The sequence below is a fragment of the Eptatretus burgeri genome, chromosome 13 (assembly GCF_056783735.1).
Source record: "Eptatretus burgeri isolate ZD-2024b chromosome 13, Ebu_testis_v1, whole genome shotgun sequence".
NCBI classification, from domain to species: Eukaryota; Metazoa; Chordata; class Myxini; order Myxiniformes; family Myxinidae; genus Eptatretus; species Eptatretus burgeri.
Window position 1 is genome coordinate 44,587,098 of NC_140973.1, and position 19,837 is coordinate 44,606,934.

The window sequence follows — 19,837 nt, forward strand, 5'->3', positions numbered from 1 at the left end:
GCTGTTGTTTTTGTTTTTTTTGGGGGGTGGAGGGGGGGTCGATTTTTGAAATGTGCACTCATTGGTCAGACAGTTACCGGATCACACCCACACTCCACCCACTATGGTCACTTTCGCTTGACTCCACCCACCATGGTACCTCGACGAAATGATATGGGTGCTATCTTGGTTTTATGGTGGGCCTAACACATTAAGCCTGTAATAGTTCTGGTCTTGTATATAGCTGCTTGGCTGTCGGGTAGCTATCATTTCTTGGAAGCACAGCTGTGCCACTGATGCGGTGCCCCTCTACCAGTACAATGGAACTCGTTTTGCCAACCTCAGAAGGATGACAGGCTGAGTCAACCCCACCTGGTGTTAATTCAGTGACAAATGGGGCTCAAACTTGAGACCCTCAGTTCCAAAGCCAGCCACCCTCACCACGAAGCCAACAACAGGCTTTGAACAACAGTGAGGTTTAATCACGCCCGTCAGAACGCATGGTACATGAGAATGCACAGTAATCAAGCATTATGTTACGTTACACAAATGACAAAATAAAATAGAGGTACATAGTTTTTGAATGGCCCCATATTGGGGTTAAACAATCCGTGACCGTGTGACGTCACAGACATAACTGTGGCGGAGGCTGACGTGGATGAGAGGTATTGATTTACTCTTTAAAACGCAGGAAGTGTGGGTTTCCCAATCGTGCTATTTATTCATCTTTAAAGAGTACTTTAAATGCGTGTTTCCCAAGCGGCCCGTTACCGGATTTTGTCACAGGTTGTGGCCACAGTGTGGTCATTCTTGTTTTTTTTTTGTTTTTTTTTTAAACTACGCTCAGGTATCTTATGTTGCAGCTTAATCTTACTTAAATTAACCGATTAAAAACGAACAAAAACTCGCACTCTGCGATGCTGCACGCTGGGCTGGTATCACTAAGGAAACTCAAGCTACGACTTCCTGCTGTTACGGGGTTGAAAACGCACCTGACTCGCGCCTCAAGGACAGTCCCTGGGCTCGTGCCTCAAACACCTTATTTTCTGCTCATTTTCTTGGAAAAAAAAAAAAAGGTTGCCTTATACATGAGGATTTAGGGTCTTACCTTTAAAACCGTCACGTCTTACCTTAAAATAGCTTGAATTTGAAGAAAGGTTCAAGTGTAGGCAAGTTGATCTCTCTCTCTCTCTCTCTCTCTCTCTCTCTGTCTCTGTCTCTGTCTCTGTCTCTGTCTCTGTCTCTGTCTCTGTCTCTGTGTCTGTGTCTGTGTCTGTGTCTGTGTCTGTGTCTGTGTCTGTGTCTGTGTCTGTGTCTGTCTGTGTGTGTTGGTTGCATCATTGGTTGGGACGTGGCTATGCCGTTGATGCAGTGTCCCCCTTTTCAGTACACTGATGCTCATTTTGCCAACCTCGGAAGGATGACAAGCTGAGTCAACCTCCTGGTGTATTAATTCAGCGGCCAACGGGGCTTTAACTCAGGACCCTAGGATCCCAAGCCACCACCCTAACCACTAAGCCAACACCAGGATTATCAGATCACTGATCTCCATACTCGCTGGGTGGTGGGCCAAACGTTAATTGGTCGGGCGGTCCTGAAGCCACCGGAAGCACTCCATCCGCCATAGTCCTTCTCTCACAACTGACAACACAGAAAATCCCATTCGCGTCAATACAAACACTTGTTACAAGGTGCACGTTTCCTATGAAAATTCCACCTTCCTCTTCTTGATTTTTCTCCTTTCCCACTTGATTTTTCTCCTTTCCCACTTGATTTTAGTTCATTCCTGGGTTGTTATAATATTGTTTGTTATAATATTATATATATATAATATAATATTATATATAATATAATATATAATAATGTTATAAAAAACATTGTTATAATATTTATGAAATGCCATTGTGTATGCTGCTTGCGGTTGAAAAATGCGCGATGGTCGTGATCAAACGAGAAGAGGAATCACATTCCATCGGTAAGTGGCATTCGTTTAAGTTCCGAACAGTCCCATTCATTCGGTCGGGAGAGCAAAGATGGCGGACAAATGGCTTCAAAAATGAGCTTCCCCTCCTATCCAGTTAGTGCAGAGAACACGCGCTGTCTCTGCTCCTCAGTGCGAAACTGAGCATCCTAAACCACGTGTGAGTGCACACAACCGTTAAAAGCGCACTTCATGACCTGTGGAAGTCAGTTGGTGAGTTTAGGCCTAGTCTATGCTAACATTGGGTGCAAGCTGATGAGGTGCCATCACAGTTGCTCGATTTGTCCTTTCAGGCTGGAAGTCATGCATTCTTCAAAGTTTGGGTTTGGGATAGTCATGCATTGATTAATTATTATTTACAGATTTATTTTGTTGTTGTTCGGTAAAAATGATACGTTCGCCCCTTTTTATGATTGGTGGGGCGACCGCCCACTCTGTCCTTCATTGAGATCATTTGTGGGGGTACCTTAAGAATCTTTGAAAAGAGCAGACCGCTGTGTGCCGACACCCTGGGGGAATTCCAAATCTGCTGTTTTGAACGGCCGGCCACCTTTCCAGGGATGTTGTTGCACCGCTGAAACGTTCACGGTTTGTCTTGGGTGATTACCCTTGCAGTTGATTGGTTGACGTTTGAAAGATCAGGCCTGATGATGATTATTTACGATATTTGACAATGAGATCCCAACAACTTTTTTTTTATTTTATTTTTTTTAAGGATAGGGAAGGCATTGACCCAGACGGGAATGAAATGGCTTTCTTTTAATCGATAGCAATCGGCGAGCTGCGAGCGGTACTTAACAGCACTGCGTGCGCCGCCAGTCCGAGTTCCGAGATGGTTGGATGAGTGATATTTCAATGGGAAAGGCATGACATCTAGAAGATCATAGACTGGACCTCAGGCAATACCTCCCCAGAGTCATCATTTGAAGTCTGCAGTTAAAATACACATTGTAAACATTCGGCTTCAGATATAAGCCCCTTAAAAGGCCAAACAACCCAAACTCAAAAGTTTGCCCTGCACAGATGAAAAGCGCGAGAACTAACACTTTAAACTGTCGTCGTCATCATACACCTCCGCAGGAAAAAAAAAAAAGGCAAAACTTTCACGACTCGTGGGTTTAGAGTAAGTGACACATCGTGTGAAAATAAATCACCCTGAATCTGAACAAACCTCTTCATAGCTCAGCCTCCGCTCCTAACGAAGGGGTGTGTGTGTGTGTGTGTGTGTGTGTGTGTGTGTGTGTGTGTGTGTGTGTGTGTGTGTGTGTGTGTGTGTGTGTGTGTGTGTGTGTGTGTGTGTGTGTGTCACCAACGGTCATCTCCAGACCTGAGCGCCGAGACTGAACGGAGCCTCCAAACCCTCCCTCCCCCCCCCCCAACCCCAGTCTCCCGTCCTGAAGCACCAGTATTTCCCCCCTTGAGGATATATCACATTTACTGTACTAGAAGCACCCGCTCCCTACGGGAGCCATCAAGGGGGTCATGTTATTATATTTATGCCTATTTTACTCCAAGGCGTCCCAGGATTATATACCCCAAAAATGGTTGCGATCGGTTCAGCCGTTTTTGCGGTACCTGGGAATGGACAGACGGTGAATTATAGTAAGATGTTATATACACTGGGTTGTATAACGACATCTTTCTTGGGGAGAAATAGGACACTTAGTCAAATTTTCTATTCTGACACTCTTCGAACTGTCAAATGACGGCGACGTCAGCGAACGGTCGGGAATGTGAGAGGACCCATTTCAAATATAAGCGAGCACTTCATTGGTCCAAAGAAGATGACATCACGGGTAATGTCCCATTTCTTTCTCCTCCCCTCTGTGCATATGTTATGGGGGTACGACCCTCATTTTAACCTCCTTCTGTTGCTGTAATCACCACACGTGGCAGGAATTACTTGCACAGGTAAAATATGCTTATTCGAGAGTTTATCAATAGAATTGGAGAGACACTAATAACTTGACACTAAACAAATTGGAATTAAGGAACATTTAAAGAAAAATGGGTATTAAAAGGGATTTGCAAAGAAACAAAAACAAACAATACAATAATAAACAAGAAAAAGAGCAATCAGAGATTGCAGACCCTCGCCAGGACTTCTTTTGTGTGGCGTTTGTGTTCTCGTGTTACATAATAAAAAATAAATAAATTAAAAAAATAAAAAGAACCCATATCAAAAAAATTAAACAATTGAAGCTACCAGACCATGCATCCGATCAAGTTGAAATTTGAAACATGTACTCCCGATCACTACTAGATCATAAATGTGAAGTTTCATTTCAATTGATTAAGCTGTTCCAGAGAAAACATTATTTAATATTTTCTTCAATCCAATATGGCTGCCAAACCATGTGACCTATCAATTATTCCTTAACAAACTTGCACCCTTGGCTTAGGGAACATTTGTGTGGTTTCTCCTCGATCTGACCAGCCATTCTGGAGAATTTTTTTTATAGGTTTTAGGGTAAATCCAACATGGCTGCCAAGCCATGTGACCTATGACGTCATATGTGTGAACCTTTTGTTCCTCATGGATAGGCGGTCATCCATGTAAAGTTTCCCCTCGATGTGTTCAGCCACTTTAGAGAAGATTTTTGAAGTTTTATTTATTTATTTTTTTAATTTCTGCCGAATCACGTGACCGATGACGTCATAAAAAAATTTCTGTGGACCATTTTATCCCAAGATGACCCTCAAAAATTTTCAGACTGATCAGATGTAGCATTCTACATATGTAATTATGACGTCATAACGAAGGCAATATGACGTCATCAAAAAATCACACTCATTCCCCATGAGGAGTACTCAAAAGAAGTTGCTTGGCAAGTTTCAATTTTTTCCTTGGTGTAGTTTCAGAGATACAGAGGTCCAAAGTTTTTTTTTTTTTTTTTTTTTTTTTTTTTTTTTTTTTTCCCTTTCTCCAACATGGCTGCCACACCACGTGACCTATGACGTCATATTTTTCATTAAAACATCTCTTTTGGCGAGGGTAATAAAGAAACAAAATGATGAGCATGTAAACAGAAATGATCACCGGGGGACGGGGGTAAAGGAGCAAGAGAGCAGATGTTGTGAAAAGTAATCCGTCGTAAAAAGGTGAGTGCAGGTATGAAGCAGAACACCATAACCCGGACTGGAAAGCACCTTCAACGTGCTTTCGTCTGGATTGCATCATCATATAATGGCTTGATCTTCTTGTTTGATGCCAAAAACAAAAGGCACAATGACTCAACATAAAGAATTCAAGCAATCATGAAACCATAATCGTTTTTTATTTCCTATCTATCCTGCTTTTTATTTTTAATCCTGATTTTAATTATTTATTTAGCAAATCTTCAGGAACGAAATGTTCCATGAAGCGTGGGATTATCCATCCGTATGTTCATTTGTTCGAAAAACCTACAGTACCCTCTGTGTATGCTCTGGAGATGTACCATCCATCCCTTGACTGCATCTCTCTCTATTTTCTACCTCCACTCCCTGTCCCTCCTTTTTTTTTTTAGTAGTCGGAACTGCTGTTGAAGTCAATTAAGAAGTTAAAAATTTGAAATTCGGCTAAGGTAAGAGATTCTCGAGGTTATGGCTTGTGCGGAAATGAAATAAAGCCACAAATGCTGGCGTCTCCTGGTGTTTATTAGCATTGCAATATACCCAGCGATTTGTAGCTGTGATGAACATGCATTCGATAATATGAGTGAGGAAAGTGAAAAAAGAACTTTATCATTAAGAAACCGTTGCGGCCTGTTCCAAGTCAAGGCATTGTTGTGCAGGCCAAAAAAAAATTGTGAATTAAGACCCCGGCGAGGTTACCAAGGATAATGCCTTGGCAAAGGATTATTAAATACGGCTGTTAAGTTTCTGTAAAAGGGGTGTTTAAATTAACCCAAACAGCCGATACCTTGGAGTTGGTATGCATGCAAAGTTTGGGGCCGCAAGGTTTCATAGTTTTGGAGTTATGGAGGAGACGGACTGACGGACACACACTCATATTTATTAGTATCGATCGGTGATGTCAGAAATGTTTTACAAACTCAAAATCAAACTTAACACCCCTCCCTCTGCCCACCGTAATTCCCAATTTCCTCCTTCTCCTAATCTTTCTTTCTCTTTTTTTTTTTCCCTTCTCCTCCCCAACCTATCTATCCTCACTTTCTCTTCCTTATTTTCAACTTTATTTTTCGTCGATTTAGCTTTGCCTTTATGTACCTCAGGTGTTCCTGGCTGGCTGACATGACAGGTTATGGAGCAATGACGTCATGTTTTTTTTTTGATTCCCAAAATTCTAACCGAAAGGACTGCACAACCAGTGGGGGATTCACCACACCTTCTGTAAGGTAATGCAAAATCGGTACAATATGAGTGGTCATGTGATTTAACATGCAAATTATGGTATCACAGACAGTATAACGACAGGGTGCCCCACAGAAAACCAGGAAATTTGAGATTTATTTTGCCATATTTTACCATATCAATAAACTAACATATAAATAAAGTGTATCTTTGTTTTACACTACATCTAAGTTTGCTTTTGTTTTGTTTGAAAAGAAAGTGTATCTTTGTTTTACACTACATCTAAGTTTGCTTTTGTTTTGTTTTAAATAAACTGTACCAAATTTCCTGGGTTTTTTTGTGGGGCACCCTGTATAAGAGTAAAGGAAATATAATGCGTTTCGTACTTTAGTTATCACTTAACAGAGAACATCCCAGACCCAGCATGTCCATGAAAACATTCGTCAGAACTTAACTTCATTCAACCCTAACTAGCATGTTGTGGATAACGAATTAGTTTCACAAGTTCAGAACTAAAATTACGCAGAAAACCATTAATTGTCATTGAATGTAAATAATAATTAATTATTTTCGTTCATATAACTTCGCATCGAACTCGAACGCTCCTTCCCCTACTCTTCTTCCTCCGCCTCCAGCGACGCCCCGCCCACCGGTCCCAGCCCAAGCCCCGCCCCCGATCCACATTTCCCAGGGTAATCCGCCATCGGTGCTGCGGGTTTTGATGTCTGTCCGTGCGCCATGGAGCGTCAGTTCTGCCGATTCGGTTTCCTCGGCTGGGGTGGTTTCGGTGGCATTTTTCAAAATGGCCTTTTAAATCGTGGCCGCGTCCAAAACGGAGACGGGCGAGTGGCTCTTTGAAATATCACCGGGCGAGGGGGGGAAAACGCCTTCTTGATCGCTCTGAAATTGGTCATTATATCGAGGCCATTGTGCCGGACAGCTCCAGAATGTGCAAACCAGATGGGTTTAACGGTTCATAAGCGGAGCCGGAGTGGCACGGGACGTGTCCGTGCGGGGATTAAACGGAAATGCGGACAAACGAGGGAGCTGCACGTACTGGGCAGAGGGGCAGTCGGTGTGAAACGATCGTGCGCATTGTAAAAGCTCAAATGAACAAACTGTCAGATCGAAATGGTGGGGGCACAAACACAATTCCTTCGGCTTTATTGACTACCAGATTCAATGGGAACCGTCCATCAAAGGCTCTCCAAACGGCGGGTCCACAACTCGAGTTGTGTTGGGTCGGGACCCGATTGAGGCAGGAAGAGCGCGAGGAAAGCACAAGTGAGCCGAGACCGAGGTGTTGTTACTGCACGCCGGTCATCATTGTTCCACCTGTTCACCCTATGGACCACAATTGTCACCACCGTTGTGGTACAACCTACGTCAAAATCACGAGCGTCACAACCTTATTTTTGCAGGGGAGACACAGACACGTGCGGACAGCCAGAGGCAGACAAGACAGACTGATAGACTGAAAGGCAGAGAGCAGACGCGTGAGACAGCGCCGGGGGGGGGGCTCCATTCAGAGCAGACGTGACCTTGACTGGCCTGATGTCTCCAGCGCCACAACTTCCCCCTTACCACGGGTCCTCATCTCACCCACCCCGCCAACTGCAGGGTCAAAGTTGGAGCGGCGCAGGCATGGGAAAGTTCCTGGATCGAGAGTCGCCCCTGGGGGGAATCTAAGCACCGAGGCCGGCCGTGGCAGCTCCGACCCCCACCCCCGACAAGCCCCCATGTCTGTACCCCACTCTTCCTTTTGCAGCTCCACCCCTCCCCCCTCCTTTCTCTCCCCAGGGTCTGTCTGTGCTTTGAGGTCTCGAGCCTCGGTGCAACCCGAACCTCTCCGGATTGAACAAAAGGCAGTCGCTCCCCCTCCCCCCCCCACAGCTCTACAAACCGTCATCCCAGCTCAGTGTGAGACCCTAAAGCCGATACGTACATGTAATCGAACTGACCGTGCATCGACCGTGCAGCAACGACGACCGTGGACTTGAACCCGACGCCTGCCTCCCCGTGCGCCTTTCACCGATAAATAAATAAATCGGTCTTCGGATCCCACGCCACGGCACGGCACGGCACGGCACGTGCTTATGACAAATGGAATTTATATTCGTGCCGATGAGTTACATCAAAACGGCGTCTGGGTCTCTTCATCCGAGCGACCACGTGGAAAGGCTGGAACCGAACGGAGGAGCTTCGCGTGTCTGTCTCAACATCTTATTTCCCTTTCCCCTCGATCGTGTCCATCTCTCTATATCCCTTCATCCCCCCCTCCCCCCACGTTCACCCTCCCACCCCGAGTCGCCCCCGCGCTCCCAGACACGGGCTCGGTCGCCCCGGAGATGCAGCGTCTGTCCAGCGGATTAAAAAGCATTATCTACACGACAGACGAGACAAGAATCCGGGACAGCTCACCCTGTAACCCTTTAACCCCGTCCGAGAACCTCATACCCCCCCCCGCCCCCCCAAACCCCACACCAATTCCTCGTGCTCATTCCGAGGCTTTTGGATATTCATGAGAATAAAAGTTTCCAAAACCGAACGGAATTTTAACGAGCGATCTTGCGACGCGAAACCCCCTCCATTGTTCGTGCGTGGTCCGTCGAGAGTGTCGAGCAACGACCCAGATTTGAACGTGTCACGTGGGGCTTGGCGGTTCACGAGACGCCGTGTCACGTGGCCGTGCTAATCCTACAACGTCTTGGAGAGACACCAGCCACGGGCGAGGGGGCGCTTGCGGCGGTTGTAGACAAGGGCCGCTCCAAAACGAAGGCAAACGCGGTCGATCAGACAGTCGGTCCCCTCCAGGAGATCCGTGCAAAGGACGACTCGAGCCAAAGATGTCGCGCTTGAGGTCTTTGAAGACGGTTCAAAAGGCGGCTTAATGTGGCCTCCTGATTGTTATTGATGATTTATAATGTTCTGTCCGAACGTTCCGAGCGCTTGGTCCATTCACCTGGATGTACAAGAAAACCTCAACGTTTGCTAATGAAGTAAAGTTCAAGGTCACGTGATTCATTCAGTCCAATTCCATCGGACGACCCGTCAATCATTGGACGAGGCGGTTTAATCGGACGGAGCGCGATATGGATTAAATGGCCTTGCTGAACCCGCCCCAAAGCTCATTAACTCGGGGGGGATAACGAGTTTACTCCGTTAATCCTCCGCACGTAACATCATCTGGTTATTGTGACGCTTTTCGGCTCCGGGTTCGAGTCTGCAGACGATGCATTGGAAACGTTTTGGTGAGAGCGCTGAAGTTTTCCTGTTGGGAATCCGATATGGAGTTTATGGGTGGCGGGTTGTTAAGGGGAGTGGGGAACGATGGGGTGAGGGGTTGGTGGATGGTTGGTAGTTGTTGATTGTGAGGAAGTGAGTGGTTGGGGAGGTGGTGGTTCGGTGATGTGAGAGGGGTGGAGTTATATATGGTTGGAGAGATGGGAAGTGGGTGGAAATGGTGGGTGGTTGGGGAACGAGGGGTGGTTGAAGGGGGGGAGGGTGGTAGCTGTTTGGAGTAATGTGGATGATTAGGGGAGTGTGGTGGTTGGGTGGCTGGTTATGGTAATGTGGATGGTTCGGGGAGTGTGGTGGTTGGGTGGCTGGTTATGGTAATGTGGATGGTTCGGGGAGTGTGGTGGTTAGGTGGATGATTATGGTAACGTGGGTGGTTCAGGGAGTGTGGTGGTTAGGTGGATGATTATGGTAACGTGGGTGGTTCGGGGAGTGTGGTGGTTAGGGGAATATGGATGGTTCGGGGAGTGTGGTGGTTGGGTGGCTGGTTATGGTAATGTGGTGGTTATGTGGATGGTTAGGGCAATGTGGATGGTTAGGGGAGTGTGGTGGTTCAGTGACTGGTTAGGAGATTCTGGTGGATGGTTACGGTAATGTGTGTGGTTCGGAGCATGTGGTTGGTTCGCGGAGTGTGGTGGCTGGTTCAGGGATTGTGGTGATTAGGTGGCTGGTTAGGGGAGTGTGGTGCTTGGGTTGGGTGGCTGGTTCTGGGAATGTGGTTGGTTTGGGGGAGTGTGGTGGTTGGGTTGGGTGGCTGGTTATGGGAATGTGGTTGGTTCGGGGAGTGTGGTGGTTAGGGGAATGTGGATGGTTAGGGGAGTGTGGTGGTTCAGTGACTGGTTAGGAGATTGTGGTGGTTGGGCGGATGGTTATGGTAATGTGTGTGGTTTGGAGAATGTGGTGGTTATGGGAATGTCGATGGGTAGGGGAGTGTGGTGGTTGGGTTGGGTGGGTGGTTCGGATAGTGTGGCTGGTTCAGGGATTGTGGTGATTAGATGGCTGGTTAGGGGAGTGTGTTTGGTTCGGGGAATGTTGCTGGTTTGGGGAGTGTGGTGGTTGGGTTGGGTGGCTGGTTATGGGAATGTGGTTGGTTCGGGGAATGTGGCTGTTAGTAAGAAGACGGTGGGTACAGCTTGTGGTTGAGAGCTCCTTGCTCACTGGGCACGGTCCTTTCGTCTTGCCTGCAAATGCAAACCCACCCTCCCCTCACCCCATCCCCCCCCAAAAAACCCCTTCATCCCTCGCTCCCCCTCTCCGGACAGGCTGGCGGCGATGCAGGCGCTTTCAAAATGGCAACATGAAAAGGCCCCTGGAATTCAGGTGCGGCCTGAAAGGCTCGGGATTAACCCGATCCGGCCGGAGGGCAAAGGGGGGGCTTCGAGGGAGGGGTCCCAGAAAGGGTCCCGTTCCCTCTGGCAACTGCATTCCTCGTCAAGAGGCCCGGAGCAGGTTAACCCTTTCCAGACGTGCGGGCAAATAAAATGATCCAATGAAATGAAAATGTAAAACGAGTAACACATCCTTGTCACCAATCACAAGGTGCCTGCAACAAAACAAACGCGCGTCACACAAAAATCCGTCCAACGATGACGTGAACTTCGCCGTCACGTGACCATCGTGGGGTCTTCATGTTCTTCCGAGCAGCTCGACGAGTCGCTGGACCAGGACCAGGTGGAGAGCGTCGGGTAACCAAACATCTGGAGTACAATGTTATACAGAGAGACGATTCGATGAACAAATTACCAATTATTGTACACAGTACAGTACACAGTACAGTGTTGTACAGTCCAAACGACTGCACTGACGATCACGAGGTTGCTGCACAACGTGCGGTTTCGGACCCGCCGCGCACGTGGCGCGCAGACACGTCTGGACGAACCGAGACACCGGAAAGCGGCCGGACTTGTCTGTCCGCTTCTGGGGCCAGACAACACAAACAAGCGAAGCATGAAAGGGCAGAGAGTGGGGAGGGAGGGGGCGATGGGGGCCACGGAGCGCCCTGCACCCCAATCTGCACCTGTCCCTGCCCGGGGCGGGGAATGAAAGTTTCCTCCGGGACGGAGCGGCCCGCGATCGCCCAACTCGGAGCCATTGACGGAAAACAGATCGTCCCGCACGATTAGAACCGCACGGGCCGTGCCGCGTCCTCCACGGGAAGAGTTCGAGAACAAATCGTTTCGTACGTGTTCGTCTTCCTTAAATAATCAACTCGTGTCGACAAAAAAGTGTTACACTTGGTACAGTACAGTACAGCACAGTATTGTACTGTAACTCCCGACGTCGAATGAGGGAGGACCTGTCGCGAGCGCGCGTCATGACGTCATTCTTTACGTGCACGTGATGCCTTTGGAATCCGTGAAGGTTCTCCACCATTAATCCAGCAAAACGTCGCCCAAGCGCTCAAGGAATGCACGGCGCGGCGTTGCGGCTCGATCGTCCGTCAAGATACGCTCGCAGGTGTTCGTCTGGGGGGTCACGTGGGGTCCTGGTGCGCCATTACACGGAGCTCTCGTCCATTCGAGGTTGCACCAAACAGGATGAATGACTGCACCGTGCACACTGCCATTGCTCTCTGTTGTACAGCGTGCCAAGGTCGAGTCTTCGGGGTCCGATGGTGTTCCAACTTACAACTTTTTCTTTATAGTCATCGTCAGATCCTCATTAAACGCGTGTCAGGGCCATTCATTACATATTACGTACACAAAATAATATTTAACACCATGACCCATGCCATTCTCCTCCGCTCGACGTCCGTCTCGAAGTTTGTCTTCCCACAGTTCAATCCATTGCCCCTCCACCCCCAAAACCCCTGCACATACTCCATCACCTACTTTACAGACAGGATTGATCATTAGTAACATAATCGTGCTCCACAGGTTGGGCGTTGCGTCTGAGTACACACAGTCCTTTCGGGCAGGACGTTAAGCCGGCTGTTCGAGGACTTGTCAACGTTAAATATTCCATCCTACCTTTAGAAACGAGTGTATCTCTCACACAGCAAACTACCTGGGCAACACCTATTCAAGTATCGAGTGCTGTACTGTCCTTGCTGAAAACCCAGTTTACGTCCTTCCGAAATGGTTTGTAAACAGGTAATTACCTCCACCACCTAAGGTGGATGGAGGTTGTGTTTTCATCCCTGTCTGTCTGTCTGTGAACAGGATATCTCAAAAAGTTGTAGACGGATTTGGACGACATTTGGTAGAAAGCTTGGGTATGTGACACGGACAAAATGATTCGATTTTGGTGAAGATCTGATTCCAGATCCGAGAATTTTAAAACAGTGATTCTTCATTTAGTGACAGGGCTAAAACAATATCTAGCACGATATCTCAAAAAGTTATGGACGGATTCGGACGAAACTTTGTGGATGAGTTGGTGAGGTGACAGGAACAAGCCGATTATATTTTAGTTCAGTTCCGAATCCAGATCCCCTGTGTCAGTGGGATACCAAACGTAAACTAATCAGCCTGGTGGAGGTATGCGCTCTATACAGAGTGCCCTTCTAGTTACACAGCAAAAGCCTATTAAAAATTTAATCAACACCCATTTGTGCAGCCACTGCTCTTAAAACTAATCATGTGCTGCTCTTCCGTGAGAACGCCATGTTGTAGAGAAACACCATTGATCATGAGGCCTTTGCCGTTGGTTCTGCATATTATCCAAAAGGTTATAACGAGAACATGGAGAAGCAACTAACGAAGACCTACGATTGGTATTTCCCTGCGTGCGGTGAATCTTCACGCAGGTATTTCAGTATCCTGAGTACATGGGGTAAGGGTTGTTTGTGTTCTCCCCAGATTTACATATTTACAGTATTCTGCCCAATGACAAATTTTTCACTCTTTCTTCACTCACTTAGCAACTCTCGCCATGCAATTCCCATTACTTCAACCGGCATCTGGGAGAGGTTGATGTCAAAGACACGAAAAGCGATATAAATCAGGCATCGTCACTACGACTATCTCCTGCAGGTGTTGTGGGACCTATTCAGTGGTTATTTTTCTCCTGAACACTGGATAAATTAAAATATAATCATTTAATCCCAACACTATGGTTGTTCTTGGTCCAGTAAATGGTTTTTCCACTCTAAAGTCGACAAGGCCTATTTCTGTAGCTCAATGGAGTACTGTTCTCCACTATGGACTAGTGCCCCAGCATCACATATGTCTCTCCTGGATTCTGTGGAATCTAAAGCTCTCACCATTATTGGAATATTTCGTGATTAGGCTGAAGGACAAGGTCTGTTGCTTTCACATCGCAGGCAGGTCGGTGGTCTTTCTGTTTTCTACGGTCTTATCCAACATTGCTCCCTCTGCTCTCTCAGTCCTCCGAAACAATTCCAGGACGCACACGCTCTTTCAGTAACTACATCCTAATTAAATCTCCAAAATCGAAGCTGACTGCTCATCTCAACTCTTTTATTCCTCGCTTCTCTCGTCTATGGATACACCTTCCAGAAACTGTTCTGTTTCACTCTTCCCTCCAGGGCTTCAAGCGGGCAGTGCACTGCCACCTCATCCTGACCCATGACCTTTATTACCCCCATTTAATCCTTCTGAACCTCTCTCTCTCTCTCTCTCTCTCTCTCTCTCTCTCTCTCTCTCTCTCTCTCTCTCTCTCTCTCTCTCTCTCTCTCTCTCTCTCTCTCTCTCTCTCTCTCTCTCTCTCTCTCTCTCTTTCTTTCTTTCTTTCTTTATCCTCTTGCTGGTTCTACAAAATTGTTGTTTCACTACCTCACTGTCAATTGAACCTTGCCCTTCCATGAGCCTCGCTCTTGTAGAGAGGAAAAGAAAAATCCCATATCTCAGTTCCAATATGAAAAAGTACTCAAAATTTGCAAGTTCACCAAACTTTTTAACCAAAGAAAGTGCAGAGAGACATGATTCGTGGCAATTTTTGCTCCACAATGTAGCAAAGACGACAATATAGGGTTTACCCTCCAACTCTCCAGCATATGCGTCTTTGAACAACCGTGTGTTCTTAGCCATGATGTTGTACAGAGCGGCGGCAACGGCTCACACTGTTGTCTGCTTTACAAAAAAGTTGCATAGCTCTGCAACCAATCAGTATGGAGGTGCAGGTTGCTCCAATAATTCACGATTACAACACCACAAGCCTTTATTGTCCATGTGTAGCTGTTATATAAAAGGATGTTGTCTTTCTAGCGAGGACACAGTTTCAGTGTGGTTTGGCCTCACTCCTTCATGTCTCTTCACAATCTCGTTTCATAAATCACATTCTTTGACCTTCAGGGACATAGAGAGTTTCAGGGTGCTCCAAAGGACAGAAATGTGCAAACTCCTAAATAACGCAAAAACATCACAGTGTTTGGCAATAGTAGAATTTAATGCAATAAGCACATAAAAGGGAGACAAAAATAATGGAATGCAAAAACGACTTCAAAATGGCTTAAAGTACACGGGCAGGCGAGAACGAGGCTCTCAGCAAGTTATTTACAAACACGAGCCGTGGCTTTCCTAAAGCGCTGGAGTCGTTTGACGACGGCCGATCAAGACAATAGGACACTCTTCCCGTTTCACACTCTCAATTATCCTGCCAACGAAAAACAAAAAAATAGATACCATGGCAGCTCGATTTTTATCGTTTTCTCTTTTGTCCAAACCGGAGGTACCTTTTAATAAGAGCAGACAAAAATGGAAATGCAGACAGTGTGCCTGTTGTAAAGAATGTTTATACCTTCACATCGATAGATGTCATGAGTGGACGTCTATTTTAAAGAGATATGTTACAATAAAAACAATGTGCTTTTTTAAATTAGCATACGTACACCATTTCCTGCATCCAAAAACACCTTATAAATAGTCATTTTGTGTATCAAAGATTGCTGAGACTTCCCAGACTATCTGCAGCTTGTTTTTGAAAATAAGCGCTCCAGTCAGAAGATGTAAGGGCAACCCCACTGATGTGGGGTGGGAGAGGATGGGGGATGGGATATGGAGAGGGTCTAAGGGAAGAAGAAGTACATATCTATCGATATATATATATATATATATATATATATATATATATATATATATATATATATATCGATAGATATAAAAAAGTACGAATCCAAGTTGAACTGGCCCATTCTGAACCTGGATTGCAAATTCGTACAACCTTTTAGTACATTATTTACAAAGCTCCAAAAATATGGAATCGTGACACCGAGTGCGCATCTCCAATTGGTTTCGTTGCTTCGAGGAGTTCACCATTTAAAAAGCGCAACTTTTTGCTGAAGTGCTTACTGTTGGCTTAAACGACTGAACAGGAGGGATACAATAAGATGGAGGAGAAAGGGGAAGAGGACAAACAGAAGAGGAAAAATGGAAGAGTGAGGAAGCAAAAAAATAGGAAAGAAAGAAAAATTGTAGAAGGATGAAGAAGAAAGTTACAATTTGAGGACGATAAAGCAAAGTCCATTACGTTTGATTGCCAGACGGTGATTTCAAATTCTTCCCTGGAACCGTTTCACGGAGGCCGTCGGGACAGAAAAAGGCTTACGAAGCACACGCCGGCGCTCTGTCTGGCATCTCAGTCTTTGTCTACCGATCTTTCGTGTGGGTCGGGTGCATCTGAAAAAGAGAGTGCACCTGATGGATCGAAGTTTGAAGTGCGCGATATGTCGAGACGTCACCTTGTCCAGGCGAGAAGGCCGGAAAGAAAGGAAGGAGCTGGAATGGCAGATGTTTCAACTGAATCCAGCAGTTTTGTTTCTTCTTCTTCAAGGCACTTGGATGTTGAGGGTGTGGGTTTTCTTCATCGAGGAAAAGACACACGAACATTGAATGCAGAACGCCACAGCAAGTGAGCCAATGCCAGGCAGGACAGTTCGTGCTGAGGCAGAAGACTCAAACAAACTTGCAAATCAAGCCGTGTGCGGCTTTTAAATTACCATTACCCTGGGAATTGGGAATAAATACAATTATTGCACAAGAGAGAACGCCATTTTATATTCCCTCTCATCACGTTAGAATCCGAGATACAAACGTGGTTTTTAAGTGCTAGCGAAATCCGTGGGAGGTGTAGGGATTCAAATTTTGTCATTTGTGTTCTAACTTTGGCCGAAAGAAAACACTTATGAAAAAAACTCATTCTCCATGGCAACATCAAAAGGAGGATCACTTTTGGTTGCACAGATGATCAAAATGCTTGCTTCGCACAAAAGAACGAAAGACAATATTCCAATAGTTTGTGTATGCCATTCTAAGCTCCTTCTTCAGCATTGCAATGTTTACGTGTCAGTGCAAAATAGGTTTCTGCTTATTGGTGAAAAAAAATAGATAAGGGGGGGGGGGAGAGAGAGATAGAGATAGAGATAGAGATAGAGATAGAGATAGAGAGATAGAGAGATAGAGATAGAGAGATAGAGATAGAGATAGAGATAGAGATAGAGATAGAGATAGAGATAGAGAGAGAGAGAGAGAGATAGAGATAGAGATAGAGATAGAGATAGAGATATATATATATATATATATATATATATATATATATATATATATATATATATATATATATATATATATTGAGAGAGAAAGATAAAGAGAGAGGGGGAAGAGTGAAGGGGAGCAAGAGCGAGAGAGAGGGAGAAAGAGGGGATAGAGAGAGAAAAGAGGGAGAGTCTCCTTTGAACTAATAAGAACCCCTAAAAGGAAGTATGACTGACTGGTGTACTCTACTCTGTTACAGAGCATTGGTTCCACCAAATAAGTTTCTAGACCAGGGTCATGCTGGGCAGTTTGCCATCCCTCTCCCAACAGTTGTTAGGGCACAAACTTGTAATTTGTTGAGGGTGCCGGCGATAGCTCGCCTCCTCTTCACGAAGGACACCGGGTCTTTAACGTCCACCAACTAATGCCGGCAGACGGGAAAAGGAAGTATACAAGTCAAAATTTGAAGCATCATTTGTGAAGACTCTCTGATTCTCTTTCCAGACTACATAAAGTAAAGAGAGAGAGAGATGGTGAATGATGGCGAATGGGTAAGAAAAAGATGATGAAACAAAGAAAACGAGTAATAAAAATGGAGCAAAAGCTTCCAGGCTCTGCCAAATCCAAAATAATAATAATAGCAACAACAATAATAATAATAATAATAATAATAATAACGACGACGATGATGATAATAAAAAATAGTCTATGTAAAGTGAAAATGACTCAGAGTGTTGTTGAGGTGACATGTTTATAACAGTATGACAGTGCGCCTTAGTCACTGCACGACCTTCGGTTGAGGATCCGCATGCCCTTGCTCGCCGTGCCACTTTCGCATGTGCGATTCCAGGCGACTGTGCATGTTGAATGGCATCTGACAGATGTCACATCGAAACGTGCGCTGTCCGTGTGTCTTCATGTGCCGAGTGAGTTTGCTGCTCTGAGCACACGCATAGCTACACAACTCACACTTGTATGGTCGTTCCCCTGTGTGGCTGCGCCGATGCACCGTCAGGTTGCTGCCATTCTTGAACACCTTCCCGCAGAACTCACAAGCATTGCTGCCATTACTGCCGCTGCCACCGAAAGCCGGGGGTGATCTGCCAGCGTTTAGAGAACGGGCACGCCCGCCACTTCCACTACTTTGTTCAGATGCCGTGTCTTCTGGAGATTCTCGCTGTGGTGTTCGCGTCTGCGGGGGAGACGATGATGCGGAAGTTGACAGCTGCAGGCTTCCGTTGTCTGAGGAAGCTGAAGATGAAGGAAACGGTGATTGGCGAGCCTGGGGTTCCGATGTGCTCCCGGACACAGTTCCTACTCCCGAGGCTGCAACAGGACCAGTTCCAGCACTGTCCTTGTGAAACTGTCGAGAAGACGCATAACTCGCCAGCCATTGAGAGTATACGTTTTCGGCTGGCAGAAGTGGCAGCGGAAGTGGTGAAGCGTCTGCTTCTCGTTCCAGTTTGATACGTTTTGGCAGTGGTACTGAACTTAAAGGGCTCCCAAGGCTTCCAGCTGGTACAGGAGTGCCAGGATTTGAGTTGCGTCCATTGATGCCTTCTTCAACTCCTCCACGTCGCCCATCCATACTCCCGTGCCCTTCAGATGATACACGGCGCCGAGCCGCAAACACATCGGGTGTGCCAAAACCTCCAGTGCTCCGCAACAGCGCATCAAGAGTTACACATTCCTGTTGTGTGACCTCACCAGGTCCAAAACGGCTTTTGAAGATGCTTTCAAATGCGAGTCGGTCACTTGCAGCCTTGCTTACAGCTTCTGTAGCAGGCTTACCATGCCTGGAACCAACACCTGTTGCACCTTCAGATAACGCCTGGCGCAGGGCCTCACTGAATGGGTGGGCGGGAGCAAGGCTTACGACATTGTCTGCAGATGATAGTGGTTTTCGCTCTTGCCGCTGAAGCTCGTTTTCAGGAGCCAGAGATCCCGAGGTTGGGCGACTCCTTGCCTCATTGTACTCCTCGTCTTCATCCTCTGTTTGACACATTCAAATCGTTATAACAGCACCATTACCAAAGTTATAATTGTTGTAATCACATTAATTAAAAACACTGTGCTTCAATAATAAAATGACGACAACCAGCTTTTGTAAAAACATTTCCACCGAAAGTGTACAAGATAAGAATAAGCTCAACAAGTCTGGAGACGGCGATGGTTCACGAGCAATGTATACAGTTCGCCTTTTTTATTTTTTGACCTTCGAGGGGACGCCACGGGCAAACTGGCGGGAATCGGGAAAAATGTAAATGATGAAAGTTGTAGTACTCGAAGAGCACTACTTGCATACCAACTTTCATTCGAAACAGTTGAAAACCCGAGGAGCTCGATGCCCAATTTATTGATTTTTTTTTGACATTTTATAAGTTCATGACCTTGTAACCTTGACCTTGGGACGGAAATGAAAAATTGAGCTCCGTGGGGCTATGCAGGTGCCATTGGGCTAACCAAATACCGAAACCTCTGCCAGATTCGACAAATCCCCTAGGAGAAGATGTAACTTGAAATTGGCTACCCCCTAAAAACACGTTTTTTGGGCGTGGCTCCGCCCATAATGGGCGCAGAACACCCATTCTCAGGAAAACACAACGATATCATGATATAAACCTCCCACCAAAATTTAATCAGGATCGGATCAAAACCCACAGAGCTATGCTCGGGACAGACAGACAGACAGACAGACACACACATAACGAATATAGTGGTCACTCTGGCTGGTGCTCATGAACCAACCCTCTGGCTGGCACTCGTAAGCCAATAATCACAATTTTCAAAGGAATGACCCATTCAAATGGCACAAAGGTGACATAATAGCATAACCCCGAGGGATATCCCG

At 46.1% G+C, this 19,837-nt stretch overlaps 1 protein-coding gene and 1 long non-coding RNA gene across 6 annotated transcripts in view; one reads left to right on the forward strand and one right to left on the reverse strand.

The window, feature by feature from the left end:
* Nucleotides 1-19,837, forward strand: part of LOC147014341 (uncharacterized) — a 200,664-nt gene that overhangs the window by 152,233 nt on the left and 28,594 nt on the right. For both annotated transcript variants that reach the window (XR_015050742.1, XR_015050741.1), the window contains 2 exons: nt 5,470-5,526; nt 6,178-6,300. This is a non-coding gene — a long non-coding RNA (uncharacterized LOC147014341). The remainder of the gene's footprint in view (nt 1-5,469; nt 5,527-6,177; nt 6,301-19,837) is intronic.
* The window catches only part of LOC147014342 (BCL11 transcription factor A-like), a 118,759-nt gene continuing 116,000 nt past the window's right edge, over nt 17,079-19,837 (reverse strand). For all 4 annotated transcript variants that reach the window (XM_085852253.1, XM_085852252.1, XM_085852251.1 and 1 more), the window contains one exon: nt 17,079-18,978. In XM_085852253.1, coding sequence (XP_085708379.1) covers nt 17,765-18,978 — 1,214 coding nt within the window. In that variant the 3' untranslated portion in view covers nt 17,079-17,764. The remainder of the gene's footprint in view (nt 18,979-19,837) is intronic.